General features: G+C 42.0%; 1 protein-coding gene across 2 annotated transcripts in view; it reads right to left on the reverse strand.

Annotated features, from left to right (window-relative positions):
- Positions 1 to 953: 953 nt before the first annotated feature.
- Positions 954 to 16,930, reverse strand: part of Sv2b (synaptic vesicle glycoprotein 2B) — a 193,438-nt gene continuing 177,461 nt past the window's right edge. For both annotated transcript variants that reach the window (XM_023567428.2, XM_063249995.1), the window contains exons 10-13: positions 14,326 to 14,459; positions 12,288 to 12,488; positions 7,097 to 7,256; positions 954 to 3,825 (exon numbers count right to left, since the gene is read on the reverse strand). In XM_023567428.2, coding sequence (XP_023423196.1) covers positions 3,642 to 3,825; positions 7,097 to 7,256; positions 12,288 to 12,488; positions 14,326 to 14,459 — 679 coding nt within the window. In that variant the 3' untranslated portion in view covers positions 954 to 3,641. The remainder of the gene's footprint in view (positions 3,826 to 7,096; positions 7,257 to 12,287; positions 12,489 to 14,325; positions 14,460 to 16,930) is intronic.

Consider the following 16,930-nt stretch of genomic DNA (forward strand, 5'->3'; position numbering starts at 1 on the left):
GTGTGGACAGAAAGCTTTCCCAGGCCTACAGGGAGCCTCACCCACTAAGACAGACGCAGCTTGCATGCCTGAGCCCTCTGCGCTCTTCCCCACACACCGAGTGCAAAACTGATGGCATCTGTAGAAAACCAGCAAGCGCATCTTTTCCCTTACCTGGTTGATAAAGAGACTGACATTTTCCTTAAAGAAAAGAGAAAGTGGAGGAACGACCATTGTCAGAAGTCCAGTGGGACAGGGAAAGTGATAAGCAGTCCATCATACAGGAGGTGTGCTTTACCTGTTGTGAGGCCACTGTCCTCGGCATTAGCACAGATTTAATGTCCATCCTGCCCACTTGCCATAGGTGGAGGAAGGCAGGGACCGCAACCAGCAGTCTCATCATTTTATCCCCAGGTCACGCAGGGGCTTACCCAGAATTTGTGGAGGGAACGAAAGAATAAAGGGAAGGAGAGAAGGAAGGGATAAACAGGTGACTAAATGCCCATCTCTTCATGTTTATTCTGATCCTCCCATTGTTCCAGGTAAAACGACCAAGTGAATATGACACCACCAGTCCTGGAGCATGAAGGGTAAGTGCTGGTCACCTTGTCCCACTCCAACAAGACCCGATGGTGGGTTCTGCAGAGGCACCAGTGGCCTTAGGATGAGTCCGTGAAAAGAGGAGAGCGCCACTTCTAGCCATGTGTCACCTTGCTCACATAGTAACCTCTCCAGGTCCCTGTATGAAGGAAATGAGTCCTAGGGTGCCACCCCAGCCAGGTCAGTCAGTTAAGAATACAAAAGAGACCTCACTTCCTGCAAGTAATCTTTAACCCAAGTTTGTAGAGATTTGCTTACATCATTTTTATTGTTTTTTAATGCACTCCCATAAGATATCACAGAACCCTAGGAATGGAATTCTTTATTACATAACCTCAAGCTAATGGGCTACAAACTTCACAAACAGACACATCTCTTTCACTAGATGCCTTTAATAAAACAAAAGATCAAAAAGGAGCATCAGGCGATGACACAATACAGTTGAGATTCTTAAAAGTAACAAACTACTCCAAAATGGGGCATCAAGAAATACATCATGAACCTTGCACAGATCAGAACCTTGCTCAACGAAAGAGCACCTCAAGCCTTTAGCCCTCCACGGATGCCGCTGGGAGTTCCTGGAGGTAGAACACGAAATGAAAAAGTATGGGTGGCCAGGAAAGCTGTACATTATCCCCCAGTGACCTGCCACAGAGACTATTTTTAAAGACACATTCATCTCAGCAGGAGCGATAGCACAGAAGAAGTGGCAGGTACCAGGGCCAGACAATCCTTCACAGGGAAGGCCACAGGCTGGCCACGGCTGCCCCCTTCCCACGGGCCCGTGTGATGGATGAGACAAGACCTGCCCTTGGTTGGTTAGGCAGCTGGTTGAAGGAGCCATAAAGATAATGATGTAGTTCGAGCTTAGAAACCAAAGGGAGTTAACCCAAAGTCACGCCAGCCACCCCTGCCTCAAAATTCACCAGATTTTAAATTCACACCATTCATCTTAACTAGAAATGCAATCCCTGATTGCCTCATACATTTCTTAAGTAGTAATTGCTTGATTAATTGTATTATCCCATCAGAGAATAATGTTAAGAAGGAATTGGTGGTCCCAGATCCACACATCTCTCTTGTACAAACCTAGCCACTATATTTCAAATCACATGAACAGGGAAAGTATATTACAGCTATATTACAGAGTCTCTCATTATTGGCATAGCAATATGTTAGTTAATGCCTATAAAACATTGAGATCAACATAAATACACAGTGGTATATTTATATATATACATAAATGTATACATTAGAGGAATCAGGGAGTCAAACCATGGTTGATGTGTCTTCCTCCCCTGTACAGAAAAAAATGAGACAAGAGCAGCAGAGTAAATGCTTTAATCATTAAAACTGATCTCAAATTGAGGGTGGGAAAGGTGTCAGATCATTTTTTCTTTCCCCTATTCACTTGCTAATCAAGAGAATTACAGAAAGATAGCTTGCCTTGAGCATTTCCTCAAGACTGAGAAAACACTCAATTCAGCAATTATTACTCTGTGCCAAATCTTGGGAGATTTCTGATGGGGAAAGAGAAGCACGGCACAACTATTGAGAGCGCTGCAAAACAACTCAGCAAAATAGTTCTTGCAGAGTGATGCTCGCTTGGCGTGGGAAAGTTCACCATCAGGGCAGGAACTCCCAGCTAACTGCTTCTTTCATTGCTAGAAGTTCTGATGGCTAAAAAGTTTGTTTTGCATCCAGTCAAGACTTCAGTCTACTGCTGAACCTTAGCAGAGCAGTTTGTCTTGGGCTCCTTGCCCCACTCATTGACCTTTTAATTTTCCAAACTGCATCTCAGGTCTCTTACAGTCCTGAAAAAAAACTTTATCTGATACTAATTATATGCCTCCACTCCCAGTGGTCAGAGTTTTAAAAGCCCACAACAGGAACACATAGCACTGGTGTCTTGTGAGAACCGACCATCACGACAAATGTGCTTTACTGCTAAATTTACGTCTTGAAGAACTACTAAGCTTCACCATTCCTCCCATGCCCTGTGTCATTTTATTCTTGCCTGCAAAGATGCCCAAGGTCATGGGATGCTCCTCATATTGCTTCTGGGTGAGCAACAAAGCCAAACACCAGCACTGAGGACCATGAGCTTGACCTTCAAAGTGATCTATGTAGGAGGACAAAGTAACCAGTCCACCTACATAATGAAAAGTGCTTGGCTCAAATGAAACTGTACTTAGTTAAGTGCCTCCTTCTGATGACAAGTTAAATGGCATTAAGAAACTGCTTACATTTCATTAGACTCAATTTGGGGATCCAAATACCAAGTTCTCCCAAAATATGGTTAAAATGCTGACAATCTTTGCAGCTGCCATTTGTGAAAGAAAAACCCAAAGAAAGTTACATACAAACTTAGTTTACAGAATAGCTTGACCATTGTGTTTCTTTGAACAGAGCAGCACAAGAATAAATATTCTTACATGTGTCCCCAGTCATTACAGAAAGCTTAAGACACTAGAGAAAAGTTCACCTCTAGAGACAGTGCTCAAATATTTGGTTTTTTTATGTCAAAGTACCTTTGATGCTATTGTGCCAATTTTCAAGTGGAAAATATGTCAGTGATATTTTCAAATGCAAAAATATACATATCCTATTCTTCAAGCCCAATATTCATGTAATGCCTCCAACTCCAGCCAGGTCATTGGGCTAGGTCACTGGGCTCCCAGAGCTTTTTGGAGAAGTGTGAGTGTCTCTCACCCTAAAATTCATTTTGAAAAATATAAGAGCCCTTGCACTTCACTTAGGGAAATGCATACTCTTTGCTTATTACGTGCACCCACTAAAGAGTTCTCTTCTTACCTTGAGCTGGGGAGACCTGAAGCCAAGCACACAGTTCTGGGGTTCTAAGGCTGGCTCAAGGCACCCCCAAATCACCTGAGAAACATACATACTGACAGCTGAAATGGGTCCTAAACTACAGGTCACAAAATCAACTTCTTATCCTGAGCTATCCAAGGTCTCCTGTGGCCACTGAGAGTCAGGAAGTGGGGCTGCAGTTAATTATCCTGGCCAAGATCCTTTCAATCTGTCCTCTCCCCACAGGCTGTTCACATCAGGACCTGCTCTCGAGTCTCTGGCAGCCGAAGGGCAATCAGGCCACCCCCAACCAGAGAAGCAGCAGCCAGAAGGATGGGGACCACTTTAGTTATCCCAACAAAAGAAGCAAAGATAGTGTTTCCCAGGATGGCGCCAAATTTGCATAATCCATTGAGGATGCCAAAGGCTGTTGCCCTGCAAAAGAAGAGAAGAAATAATTTTGAATGTCTGGAATACATGGAGGAATGAGACTGGGTTCTTTCTTTTCCTTGTGGCAAGAACAGAAGATGTGGGAAGTATTTCTTTCCTAAATGTAAAAGCAACACATTCTCATGTAGCCAAATCTGAAAATACAGAAAAATACAAAGATATAGGGGTGTCTAAGGCCATCACCACTATATTATTATTATCGTCAAAAATTTTTTAGCTTTTCAAATATATCTCTTCTTAAAATGTTTGCTGGTAGTACTTGCTTATTTGAAATACCAAAAAAATTATCAAGTATCCAAAGTAGAAAGTGTATTTCCCCTTCATAACATCTCCTCATGGCTGAGACTATTAGTTGTATTTGCATCACATTTCTCCAACTGTAAGACTACATTTCCCAGATACCCTTGCTGCTCACTGTGGTCATGTGACAGGTTTGACTAATACAGTATAAACTCAAGTGGCCTCTACTGAAAAACTCCTTTGAGAGGCCATGAGCCTTTTGCTCTCTCCTCTTTCATCCTTCTTCCTCCAATCTTACTGGAACTCAGATGGTCTCATCCCAGACACGACTAAGACTATGCAAGGGAGAGTAACATTGAAAGTTCATATCTCAATGGCCATTCTGTCTGGACTAAGATGGAATATTAGTGCTGTTTTAACTTGCATCTCTTGAATGATCAGTGATATTGAACGTTTTTTCATATGTCTATTTGCTGTTTGTATTTGTTCCTCTGAGAAGTGCATATTCATCTCAGATGTCCTTTTTTGGTTCGGGTCTTTGAATTTAAGTGGGTTCTAATTTTTTTCAATTCTTTATGTGGACAATTGGCCAAATTTTTTCCCAGTTTGTGGGCTGTCTCTTCACTCTACTGGAAATGTCTTTTGCTGTGCAAAAAAGGCTTTTAATAGAAGCAGATCCCAGTTGTTGATTCTTTGTAGTATTTCCCATGCAACCAATAATCTTGTTCGGCAATAGGGGAAAAGGAACCCTTCTCCACTGTTAGTGGAGTGTAGACTGGTACAACCACTGTGGAAATCAGTGTAGAGATTCCTCAAAAAACTAAAACTAGAAGTTCCATTTGATCCCACTATTCTCCTTTGTATCTTCCCTCTAAAATTAAAAGCATAGTACCACAGTGATATATATATATATATATATATATATATATACACACCCATGTTCATGGCAGCACAGTTTGTAATAACTAAATCTTGGAAACAGCCCAAATGCCCATCAAATGGATAAAGAAGATGTGGGTTTTTTGTTTTGTTTTGCTTTGTTTTATGTTCTGGAGGAAAATCATGAGACATTCCTAGGTAACTGGATATACCTCGAGACCATACTCTTAAGTTCACTTAAATCAGGTACACATATGTAAATATCACATTGCTTCTGGAGTGTGAGACACAGAAGGGGTAAATATGGACCAAACTGTCCAATTGGTATTGTGAGATAGGAAGAAATTGTTCAAAAGAAAGGGAAACTAGGGAGGACGAGAGGGAAAGGAAAAAAGGGAAAAGAAAAACATGATAAAAGGTAGATGAAATGGAAACAAAGCTTTGCAAATCAGGAGGACAAGAAGGGTTAAAGGGAAGGGAGGAGACTTTAAAAAGAAAGAGGAACCAGGATCTACCATGTATATGTACAAATCCCCTTTGATGAATGTGATCATTATGTATATTGAAATTGTACCAACAAAATTAATTTTTTTTAAAAAAAGAGTCTGTTGTAGACTTCCACAGAAGAGAATAATGAAATGGTACTTCTAAAGGAATGGCTACATAGAGTTTCTAAATCCATGGCAGAATCTAACCCTCAATCAGAGAAAACTGTTCCTGGCCACTTATCTTGTCATGACCTCATTTTTACACAGAAACAATATTCCAACACTGCCTCCCCAACTAAAGTAAAGTAATTTCTTTTCATACCAGGTTTATTAAGAATGGGGGCACAGCTTTGTAACCAAAATTCTTCCAATATTTCTGGCTATGAATAGACCACCCTATACCTTTACAGTCATGAGCCCCTAACCCTAAACTTTTTGTTTTCAGTATTTTCTTACATATTTTCATATGTGTGCTTTTCCAAATAAACTTAAAATAAATTTTACAAGTTGCCAGGGGAGTAATTTTATTGAATTTTGAACATATTCTTGTCAGAGTAAATTTAAATAAAATTTGACATTCTTGTAAGACTGAACTATCCTATCTAAAATGAGGTATATCTTGACATATTTGAATCTTCTTTTATATCTTGTAGTATAGAGACCTGTATGGTTTTATTTATAGAGTGTCTCAAATATGATTCCTAGTATTTTATGTTACCAATGGACTTCAGTTACACTTTCTTATAGATTCAGAAACCCATGTTATTAAGCCTATGACACATTTTAAAACTTAAATTTTACTATTCTCCACTTGATCAAATTATTTCAGATTCTATCTGTGTCTTTATTTCACTCTCCTAAGTTTCTGAGAGTAATCATTTTTTCTCCACATATTTTTTTGTAAAAGTTAACATTTTCTGGGTCAGGGACAGGGGCTCCAAAAATGTATGTTGTGGTCTTCCACAGCTACACAAATCTCAGCAGCTGTGTCACTAATGTTAAGAGAATTATCATAGCATTATTCAGAATTTTGTTCACCTCTTTAACACCTGGCATTTCTTTCTGACCACAAGGTCACTTAACCTGCTATTTTTTAAATTTACAGTTCCCTCTCCGTGAGGAGAAATAACTATTGGTAATGACCTCCACCCTATGCCTTTAAAGTAAGCCTTTTCCCAGATGGCCTGTACAGAATAAAAGTGAACCCTGGGCATCCCGGCCATGCTTTCTGCAGATGCCTGATCTTCCCGGCTCATTCCCACCTTATTTCTCTCCCGTTGTCTCAGCCCTGGGTGGTTCTAGCCACCCGTTTTCCTCTTTTATCTCCCATGGGAAAGTCTGTCTTCACCTATTTGTAACTGCCTGACACAAAAGCTTTTGCCCAATACTCTTATTCCTCTCTCCTAGACATAACAGCTCTCTTCCTGTGGTCCTTGCTACCCACCACATCCTATCATACACAGGCCTGCCCTCTTCTGAGCCTAGGTTAGGCTTCATAGGGGAAAAGTTCAACTACCTATGAAATATTTGGTGCATGGAACACCAGAAAAACAAGATGGCCATGCAGGACCCAGGATTTAGCAGACAGGTAGCCTTCTGTCCACAGAAGTCCAGCAGTCCTAGAGAGACAAGCCAAGGGAAGAACTGACCTCTGGTTGGTGGGATACAGCTCCACTGTGATCACATCCAGAGCATTCCAGGCAGCGATGCTGGTCCCGCAGAACAGGCACTGCCAACCAATCATCGCAGACTCACTGTTGCCAAAAAACAGGAAGAAGCAGCAAACGGCCGAAATCAACATGGAGCCACCTGTGAGGGAAGTCAAGGCAGAGAGAAGCGTGAAGGCTGTGTCCTGGACAAGGCTTGCGCCCACATCTCACCTCATCTCCCTTCCCCAGAGGCGCACCTGAAGGATCAGGTGATCTGTGAAGCACCTGGTTCCTCTGGACAGAACGTGCACAGGTATCTCAGAGAGCGTTTTGAAATCACCACTCTGTGGCACTGCTCAGCCCAAAACCAGAGAATGAGGCAGATGGAGGTATCTGTCAAGAATTTATGATGTGCCTGACATTGTTCTAGGTGCTTGAGAGGCATCAGTATCAATTTTTAAAAACCTATTCTGGCATTGAAATCAGTATATCAAAGAGCCACCTTCATTCCTGTGTTCACTGATGCACCATTCACAACAGCAGAGACAGTCAACACAAACACCTACCAACAGATGAATAAGGAAAGTGTGGTATACACACGAGGAAATATTATGGAGCCATTTAACAAACAGCGATATCCTACTGTTTGCTGTCAGATGGTTAGAACTAAAGGACACAATAAGACAGACACAGAAACAAATATTTCGCAATCTTACTTATCCATGGAATCTAAATAGTAGGACGGAGAAGTAGAAAACAGAAGAGTGGTTATCCCAGCAGCTGGGGTGGACTGGGGAGATGGTGGTTAAAGGAGACAAGGTTTTGATTAGGAGAAACACATTTCTGAGATCATGTTATGGTTTGGATCTGCAGTGTCCCCCAAGAGCTTGGGCATTGAAAGCTTGGTGCCCCTGGTACCGATAAAAAGGAAAAAGACAAAAAAAAAAAAAAAGAAAGAAAGAAATCTTGGTGCCAGTTGGTGGCACTGGGGTGTGACCTTGAAAGGGACAATGTGGCGATGGCCCCTTCCTCTCTCTTTTTCTGCTTCCTGGTTGCTACAAGGTGAGTAGCTTTGCTCTGCCACACATGCCTTGACATAACCTTCAGCCTCACCACAGGATCAAAGCAATGAGCCCGAGTGATAATGTACTGAAACCATGAGCCAAAATAAACCTTTCACCCATTTAAGTTGATTATCACAAGTATTTTCGTCATAGCAATAAAAAAGCAACCAGCACAAACCTATTGCACAGTTGAGTGACTGTAGTTAATAACAATACATTATACATTTCAGAAGTTTTGAAAGACATTTTAAATGTCTCATCACAAAAATAATAAATATGTAAGGTAATGAATAGGTTAATTCACTTGATTTATCCATCCCACATTACATGTATATATTGTAACGTCACCATATACCATATATATATATATACAATTATAATTTATCAATAGAGATAAAAAATATTAAACATTTTAAAGAAATGTAAACATTAATTACACTTAAAACTTAATGTAAACATTAGTTAATTAATTAATAACACACTTAAAAACATAAGCATTTTCATCAAGCTCACCTTCCAGTGAGAACATGTTCCTCCATGAGCTGCCCAGGAGCAACCTCAAGAAAGGCTGCACTCCTCTCCACCATTTACCCCATCTCCACTCAGAAATCTCTGCCCTTTCATTCCTGCTGCGCCCCCTGGGCAAGCTGAGCCATGGACACCCTTACCCATTGGGAGGAGAAAGAGGTTGAAGTATTTCGCCCTCTTTTGCCACAGGCTCCTCCCTGAGCTCCTCCCAGGCAGCTCCCCCCCACCCCCCACCCCCCCACCCCCCACCCCCCACCTCCCCACCCCAGCCCACCACCACCCCCCCACCCCGACCTCTGCTAATGCTCTTTTCACTGGCTGACCCTGCAGCCATTGAGGAGTGACAGAAACCCACATTTGCTAGTGTCTGGGTGTCTCGTCCACCTCACCTGTTCTCAAAACCCCGTCCATGCCTCTAAACTTATTCCCTCAATATAATCTCTTCACTGGAACCTCCTGGTGTGAATTCTTTTTCCACTCTATTAGGACTCAGTCCTAATAGTGAGGATAATGAGTCCTAATAGAGGAATGATAAGAGAATCTCTCAAGGGAAGACTGCCAAATTTGACCCCAGCCCAGTAGCTCCATCAGGGGAGTTCAGGAAATCCCAAGTGGGTGTGGCCTGTGATAGAACAAACTACAGGAACCGCACAGGAAAAGCGGTGGGCCCGGGGTCAGCAGGAAGGAGGTCAGAAAGCAGGCCCGGAAGAACCAGCTAGGCATCAAGGCCATGGGAAGTGAGGAAAGCTGGTTCCCAAGAAACTGGAAGGCTGGTGTGGCCTTAATAGGAAATGTCTCCATGGAGGCACTCCCATCCTGAACTCACTCTCAGACCAGGGGCTGCAAAACTGGTACCACAGCCTGCTGATGAGCTGGGAAATGGTAACTGTAATGGACTCTGTGGACTCTGGACAGCGGTAAGTCCATGCCAGGTGCCCAGCAACCTCTTTGAAACATCCAGGAAACAGTTTGAAGGGAAGGGGATCCTCTGGGGATCACAAGTGCCCTGAGAACAGCAGTACCCTGTACCTGCAAGCAAAAGGGTCAGCAAGAAACTCAGCTTACAATAAATGCTGATAAATGGCTGTTACTCAGAATATGAACAAAGGAATGGCCAGTGTGGTCTAGCTTCACCACCTAATACCCATGGGACCTCGGATGGGTCACTCTGCACTATCACACTTGCCCATCTGTAAAACGGTGATAAAAACAGTACCTAGCTGAAAGGATTATGATGCGGATTCAACGTGTTAATTCTTACAAGTTGCTTGAAACACAGCCTGACACATAATAAGCACTTCATAACCTTAGTTAAATGGATTTCTAGCTTATGTCTGTCCCTCCCAATAGATCATTTGCTCTTTGAGCACAGGGTTACTGACTGGCTCAATTACTGCTCCATTCCCATTGCTTCCCACAGTGTGGCAGAGAATAGCTGCTGCATACAAAAATGTTTATTGAGTGAATACATGAGTGAGTAATAGCCTCATTAGGAAAACATCTACTCTGACGCTAATAAGAAAGGACTTGCACCCAGCCAAAAACTCCACAGAGAAACCAAAACAAAGCTGCTCTAGCAGGTCCTCCAACGGGGTTGGTCTGTGGCTGGAGAACAGGCCATTTCAAAGGGGTTCCCCACTTTCCACTGTGACAGTGTGGGATGTATCCTGACTGAGCACCTAGCATTTCCTCTGTGCTGAGAATACAGGATCTGGCCTACCGGATGGCCAGCCTTTTTCTAAAGGCTGAGGGTTCAGAGACCCAGAAGGAAGCATCAAAACCCTCAAGGAGCTTGTGATCTGGTTCAGAAACAAAACAGAGGCGGTAATCAGAGACCAGTGTGTGAAGAATGAGTAACTCGTAGGTCTGGATCTCTAGTTTGGGAGCACACCTTCGCGCAGCACGACAGAGGTCAGCTGCGATCGGGGATGCATCCGTGATGACAAGAGTGGCTTCCACGGCAAGGAGAATGGCGCTGGCTGTCCCACCGTCCTGCCTGCTCCCTGCCTGGGAGGGGCACACATTTGCACTTACCCCAACTCTGCAGACCATGCCTCCCCAGACCTTCCCTGGCTCTATTTATAGAGCACTAAATATGCTGTCAGAACTCTCAACTCAGAAGGCCAAGTAGCAGAAGTGTTACCAATCCACTCTCTTTGTCATTTAAGCAGAGATATTATTTTAATGATTTTTAGGAAATGGAATCTCCTGGAAGTGAAGGAACTTGGACGACTCAGGAAATTAATTTTGACCAAGATGGCAGCCTAATTTACAGCACACCCTCTTCTGATGTCTTGGGGCTTTCGGCTCACACAGGAAAGTGGCCATCCTCATTGGTTCTAGTCAATTCTGTGGCTGTACCAAGTGCCAGCACCAAGTGTCAGCTGTAGGCAGACACTGTGCTGGGAATGGGCATTACAGAAATTAAAAGCTCTGTTCCTTCTCTCACAGGACTTCAGGACAAACCAGGACACTGCCTCTAACAGAGACAGTTCAGTCTGCTGTACCTACAAGCAGACTCTCCTTCCTCCGCACAAGATTAAAAAGCCCAAATCACCTGCACTTCATGTGCTGAATATTCATGGTCCCAGTTATAATAGTAATATTCAATATGAGTCAAACTCACCTACACAGACCTGATCAACGGTCTCATTTCCAACAAAATGTCTATGATTTATTTTGTTTCCCTTCAAACTTGGCTAATAGAAAGCTTCATATTAATTGTCCTAATCAACTATATCCCCAGAGCAGATCCTTAATGGAATTTTTTTAAATGTGTTTCCTGTTTCTCCACCTTGACTCAAATTCTAAAACATGATCCTAAATACAGACATTTCGTTTCTTACTTTGCATGGCACTGTGTTTCTGTGGCAAATGCTGCTGATCCTGGAGAAATGGAGCAGCCCTATATGAATATGACTACCAGCTTTAAGAGTCTACAACACATCACGCTTTACAAGATACTGGGGCCACGGTTTGCTCAGTTCTTAACAATATTTCATCTATTATCTATAGGCATCCTAATCTTAGAAACAGAAGTGAAAGCCAGATAAGAAAAGGAACACTTCCAAAGTCAAATAATTATTATGCAGTAGGACTTCAGCAAGGGCCTGTTCAACTCCAAAGCGCAAAACACTGCTACTAGCAAACAATAAAGGCAATATGCTGCATCTTAAAGAATCAAACCATCAGGCTGGGGATTTAGCTCAGTGGCATAAGCACCTGCCTGGCAAGTACAAGGTTGTGAGTTTGATCCCCAGTACCAAAATAATAATAATAATAATCAAACCATCATTTAAGAGCATTTTACACTTTTTCATAATAATACTATGAAGCAGGTAGGTTGAACATATTCATGATCCTTATGGAAGTGAAAACAGAACAAGTCTAGAAGAGGCAAAGAGTCCATCTTCTAAAACTCTTGCCATGGAGCGCCAAGCTTCCCTAGACGTGTTTTGTTGGGTCTATAACAGTAGACTCAGTCTTACCTGCTAGGGTTACTCTACAAGATTTTCTTAAAAGAAACACTCCATTGCTTTATTGTCCTTGAAAGCCACTCCCTAGCCATGGAAGTCAGTGGAATACTGCCAACAACTCACCAATCATCTTGAGCCTTCCGATCCTATCCATGAGCAGGGCAGAAATGATGTTCCCAGGTAAGACAGACAGGCTGCCCAGGAAGCTGACAAGGTAAATCAGGAAGTCATTGTCCTCCTCAAAATCCATGTGGCAGCCCTCCTTCTGCTCCAGAAAGGTGGTATTGATGAAGTGACAGTTGATGAACTTATGCTTGTAGAGGTCTGTGGAGAGAAAGAAAGCTTTGGGTCCTATGAGTGGAGGGGATGGGGGACAGTAGGGCAGAGGCAGGGGCAGAATTACACTCCCTCCCATGGGCAAGCTATGACTCAAAGTGGCCATCCATCCATGGCCAGGCATGGATGGATAGAGGCACTTCCAAGTATACAATGATCTCTTCCAATTACCGTAACAAAGAGAAATAAAATTAAGATGAATTCAAGGAACACTTTAAAATATATCATCTCTCCAACTGCATGAAAGTTCTGTCTGTATCAGTCACGTAATAGTAAGAGTCACAGTGGCTGGGCCACTGTCCTGAGGCTACCTGGCTTAGTATAACAGGATTCAAGAGAATCAGATCCAGAAGAAGCCAATCTGTGCAGAAGCTTCCTTAACAAAAAGATCCTATTTTTCACACCTTTTTTATTTTACTTTTTGCTTTTGTTTCTTGAGCTAGAATCTCACTATGTAGTTCAACCTGGCCTGGAACACACCATGTAGCCCCCAGCTACACTGGCCTCCAGCTCATGGCAACCCTCCTGCCTCAGCCACCTGAGTGTTGGAATTACATGCACCACCACATCCAGCTGTTTGCACACCTTCTGACACTAAGACCTGCTATCCTAGGAGTCAGAAGGCTAAACTGGGAACTTGTATTTGGGGAACTGACTCTCTTAAACATCCCTGAGTCTCTGCTTATAAAACTGGAGGCATGGGCCTGATTATCCCCATTGTTTCTCCTACCTCTGACAGTGCCCAACTGTGTTTGCAAAAACATTCTGTGTTAACAATATGCAAATGAAGAGGAACCATTAAAACTTGAAAGAAAAAAAGAATGGACTAGTTTTTAATGACAAGGAGTAAATTTCTAGAGCTTATTTTTTTTTAATTGAGGCCAAAATAAACCCAAATTCAGAAAGGTAAATCTTGTAACAGATCATTAAGAGACTGAGGGACATTTAGACACCAGGTATTGAATCTTTTGTGGCTGTTATCACAGAGGATAAGGATGCTCTCATATAAACTATCCCTTGGTACCAATACTGGGGACAGAGCATAAATCCAGATATAATGTAAGTAGTTCGATGGAAGGAGCACAGACTGTACAGCCAAACAATTGAGGAGTATTTCCAAACTCTGCCCCCCTCACCCTGCCAGCTGTGCCTCTGAGCAAGTCAGTTAAGTCTCAGTTCCTTCTGGATAAGGTGGGGATGGTCATAGTATGCTTCTTAGCTGAGATCACGTTAGCTAAGGCTCTTCATAAAATTCATTCTGTTTCCTTACATCTCAACTTTACTCAGCATGTCTTAACCTCTGATGAGAGTAGCACAGCTAACAAGGCATGGTGGAGTAGTGCAATGTTGTGACGTTTTAAGTCACAAAAATCTGAAATTCCTAAAATATTCTTAGCAGCTTGCTTTATGCACAGAATTTGAACATGGATAAGTTCCCCTTTTCATTTATTATTGTGAAAATATGAGATGAAATTTCAAATTATGCAACCTTTTCAAGAATGCATTTCCATGCACAAAATGCAGCGCTCCAGGAATGTTGGCCTTTAACTGGCCTACCAAAGACACTTAGTACACGCATCAGTCTCATCTAGACAGAAGATGCCAGAACTTTTGTTTCTACTTGATAAGTGATGAAAACTGAGACACAGACAAATTAAATCCCTTGGCAATTGTTGAGCACTTTGTATGTGTCACCCCTCAGGCTAGACCTGTTTCTCCACCCAAAGGCTTGGCACTGTATCTACAAATATTTTCCTCCTTTTGAAACTTGTGACTGTTTTGGAACTTAGACACCATTCTAGCCTCATCCTATCAATGCTCTTACCTGTGTTGTAAAAGACAGTTGACTCAATGGTGCAGTTTTTGAAATAGGTATCAGTAGATGTGACATCTTCAAAGTAGCACTCGTCAAAAAAGGTGTCCTCAAAGAGTACGTGTTTAAAGTACATCTTTGTGAACCTGTGGGAAAAATGTTAGCCCCTGAGTGATTCATTCCAGACACAAAAAAAGAGATTTGAAACTAAAGCAGGAAATACACAGGGGCAAAAACAAGGAATTCCACATCACAAAATGCACTGAAACGTTATTTTCAACCAAGACTAGCTCCCCATTTCTTAGCCGTTTATTTGTTACTACATCAGGAGTTTAGAAACCAGCATCCAGTCCAGGCATGTACAAGGGACTCCGCACTAACTTGGTGGTTCCCAAATGTAGGTCCATGGATCATCTACATCAGAATCACAGAAGTGTGAAATTATGTGAGAAGAAAATATAAGACAACACCGCCCTTTTTCAGGAGCCTTAAAACACATGTGGGTCCCTAGGCTCCTCCTGGGTCTGGAAGCAACACAGAGTTGAAGGCCTAAACTGTTCGTTTTTTAAAGTGCCTCAGCACTGATGTTGGGAAATGAACACTTTCATCCACCCCAAGGGTAGAACTTAAACCATGCAGACTCTGGGGAACAACTCTGCAAAATTTAAAATGCACACATTTCCTGTGGCCTAGGAATACCATCTCAAGGAATTTGTCCCACATGGATTTGTTCACATATTCAAAGAGACACGTTCACTCATCTTCCCTACAACACAGCTTGCAATAGTAACACATGCATTCCTACATAGGTAAATACACACATACATACACACATGCATACATACTAAGCCATACAATAAAATTTCACGTATCCATTACAGCACTTGAGGTAGACTCATACAAGTTAGTATGTATTGTCAGGTGGAGATGTAGTATAAAGTATAAGCATGCGACCATTCTTGAGAAAAGGCAATGTACATGCAATTCCAAATATATCAGTAGAGTTACACAAGCAACTGGGAGTAGTGTGTTCTGAGGAGACGCAGAAGAAGTACGAGTGAGATTAACTTTCTTTACAATATTATAACAAGTGTGTGCATTGCGTTTTTTGCTTAAAAATTCACTGAAAAAGAGGGAAAGGCAGCTACACGGCTAGGAAGTGCAGCCACGTTTGGAAGCCACCAGCACTACCCAACTCCTACATTAACTGAGAGAGGAAGAAAAAGATTATGCACTTCAAATCTAACTCACACACATTAACATCATTCTCTGCTGTTGGTCGAACTTCTAGCCTGTGATTTTGGCCGTGTTTTCATTTGTGAGTAATCACAGTCCGTTCACTCATTCACTGATGGATCCAGTCTTCAGCAAACACCTACTGAACGAGGTGCTATGAGTACAGAGAGGAAAGCCACAGCTCCAGCCCTCCAGTCTCATTGGGTAAATGAAGCTATAAAACAATGGGACTCACAGGGTTGGAGATGGCACGGCGTGCTCAGGGTCACCGTTCCCCTTCAGAGACCTGAGATAATTTGCTCCTGACCATATTTCACAGCCACTGATCAGCAGCTCTCATGCCATAATGTGTCCTGCTCAAGCCTTCACCTAGAACCACCTGTCATTAACTTCTGCAAAAGACCTCCCAGCCTACAAGGTTGACAAGCGCTCATCAAAGGGAGATCCCAGAATGAAACAGGAAACTCTCCACACAGATGCACTTTCCCAGCACTCAGGAGGCTGTGGCAGAAGGATCGCCATTTGGAAGCCAGCCTAGGTTACTATGTAAAGAGTTCAAAGCCACTCTGAGCTACATAGCAAGACCCTATCCCCAAAACAAAAATAAAAACAACCAAGCAAAAAAGATTCAGTGTTCTTCACTTTAATCTAGATTTCTTGAACCACAATCACCAAAGCAGACCTCAGATTATAATACTTCTAAAAATTTGAGAATCATCACTCTAGAAATCAAAATATTTTAGAATATTCAGGGATCATTTTACTACAGATTTTTAAATGCAGTAGAAGCTTCTAAAATCCGCTGTGAACTCTTCTGGTTTCCATTAAGAAACTAATTGGTAAGCCTTTTATTACAGGAAGATGCTTATGATTTCAAAATTTGCATGCCAGATATATTTACTCAGGAGAGCTATTCCTGGAGACTCTCTCAGGCCTTTGCCTTTCTTAATATATCTTTCTCTTTAATATAATAATAATAAGCTGGCAATTTGGCCTTCAGTGATATTTTAATATTCTTCCAAGGGTGGGTGAGAAATCTGAGCCATAAATCATAAATGAGCCTGACACAGGCAGACCTTCAAATGTATCTCTAAGTGAGTTATAAAAAGCCAAAATTATAAGGAAAGAGATAAAAGGAGAAAGGGCCAACACATTTTTTATAAATCTTTACATAAATATCTCCTTCACTCTCTAACTTATATACTAAAGTGGTCCAAGATTCTTTAATCAGGAGAGTTCAGAGACTGAAATTCTTATACCAGAATATTCAGAGACTGAAATTCATGTCAGAAGTATGAGTCTTGCAGAAATTTTCCCTTCAAGAATGAGAAATCAACAGTGATCCAAGGCCTAGGGCAGAATTATTATTATTACAAGTACT

The sequence above is a fragment of the Cavia porcellus genome, unplaced genomic scaffold (assembly GCF_034190915.1).
Source record: "Cavia porcellus strain 051 isolate PalLab524CR breed Dunkin Hartley unplaced genomic scaffold, mCavPor4.1 scaffold_6, whole genome shotgun sequence".
NCBI lineage: Eukaryota > Metazoa > Chordata > Mammalia > Rodentia > Caviidae > Cavia > Cavia porcellus.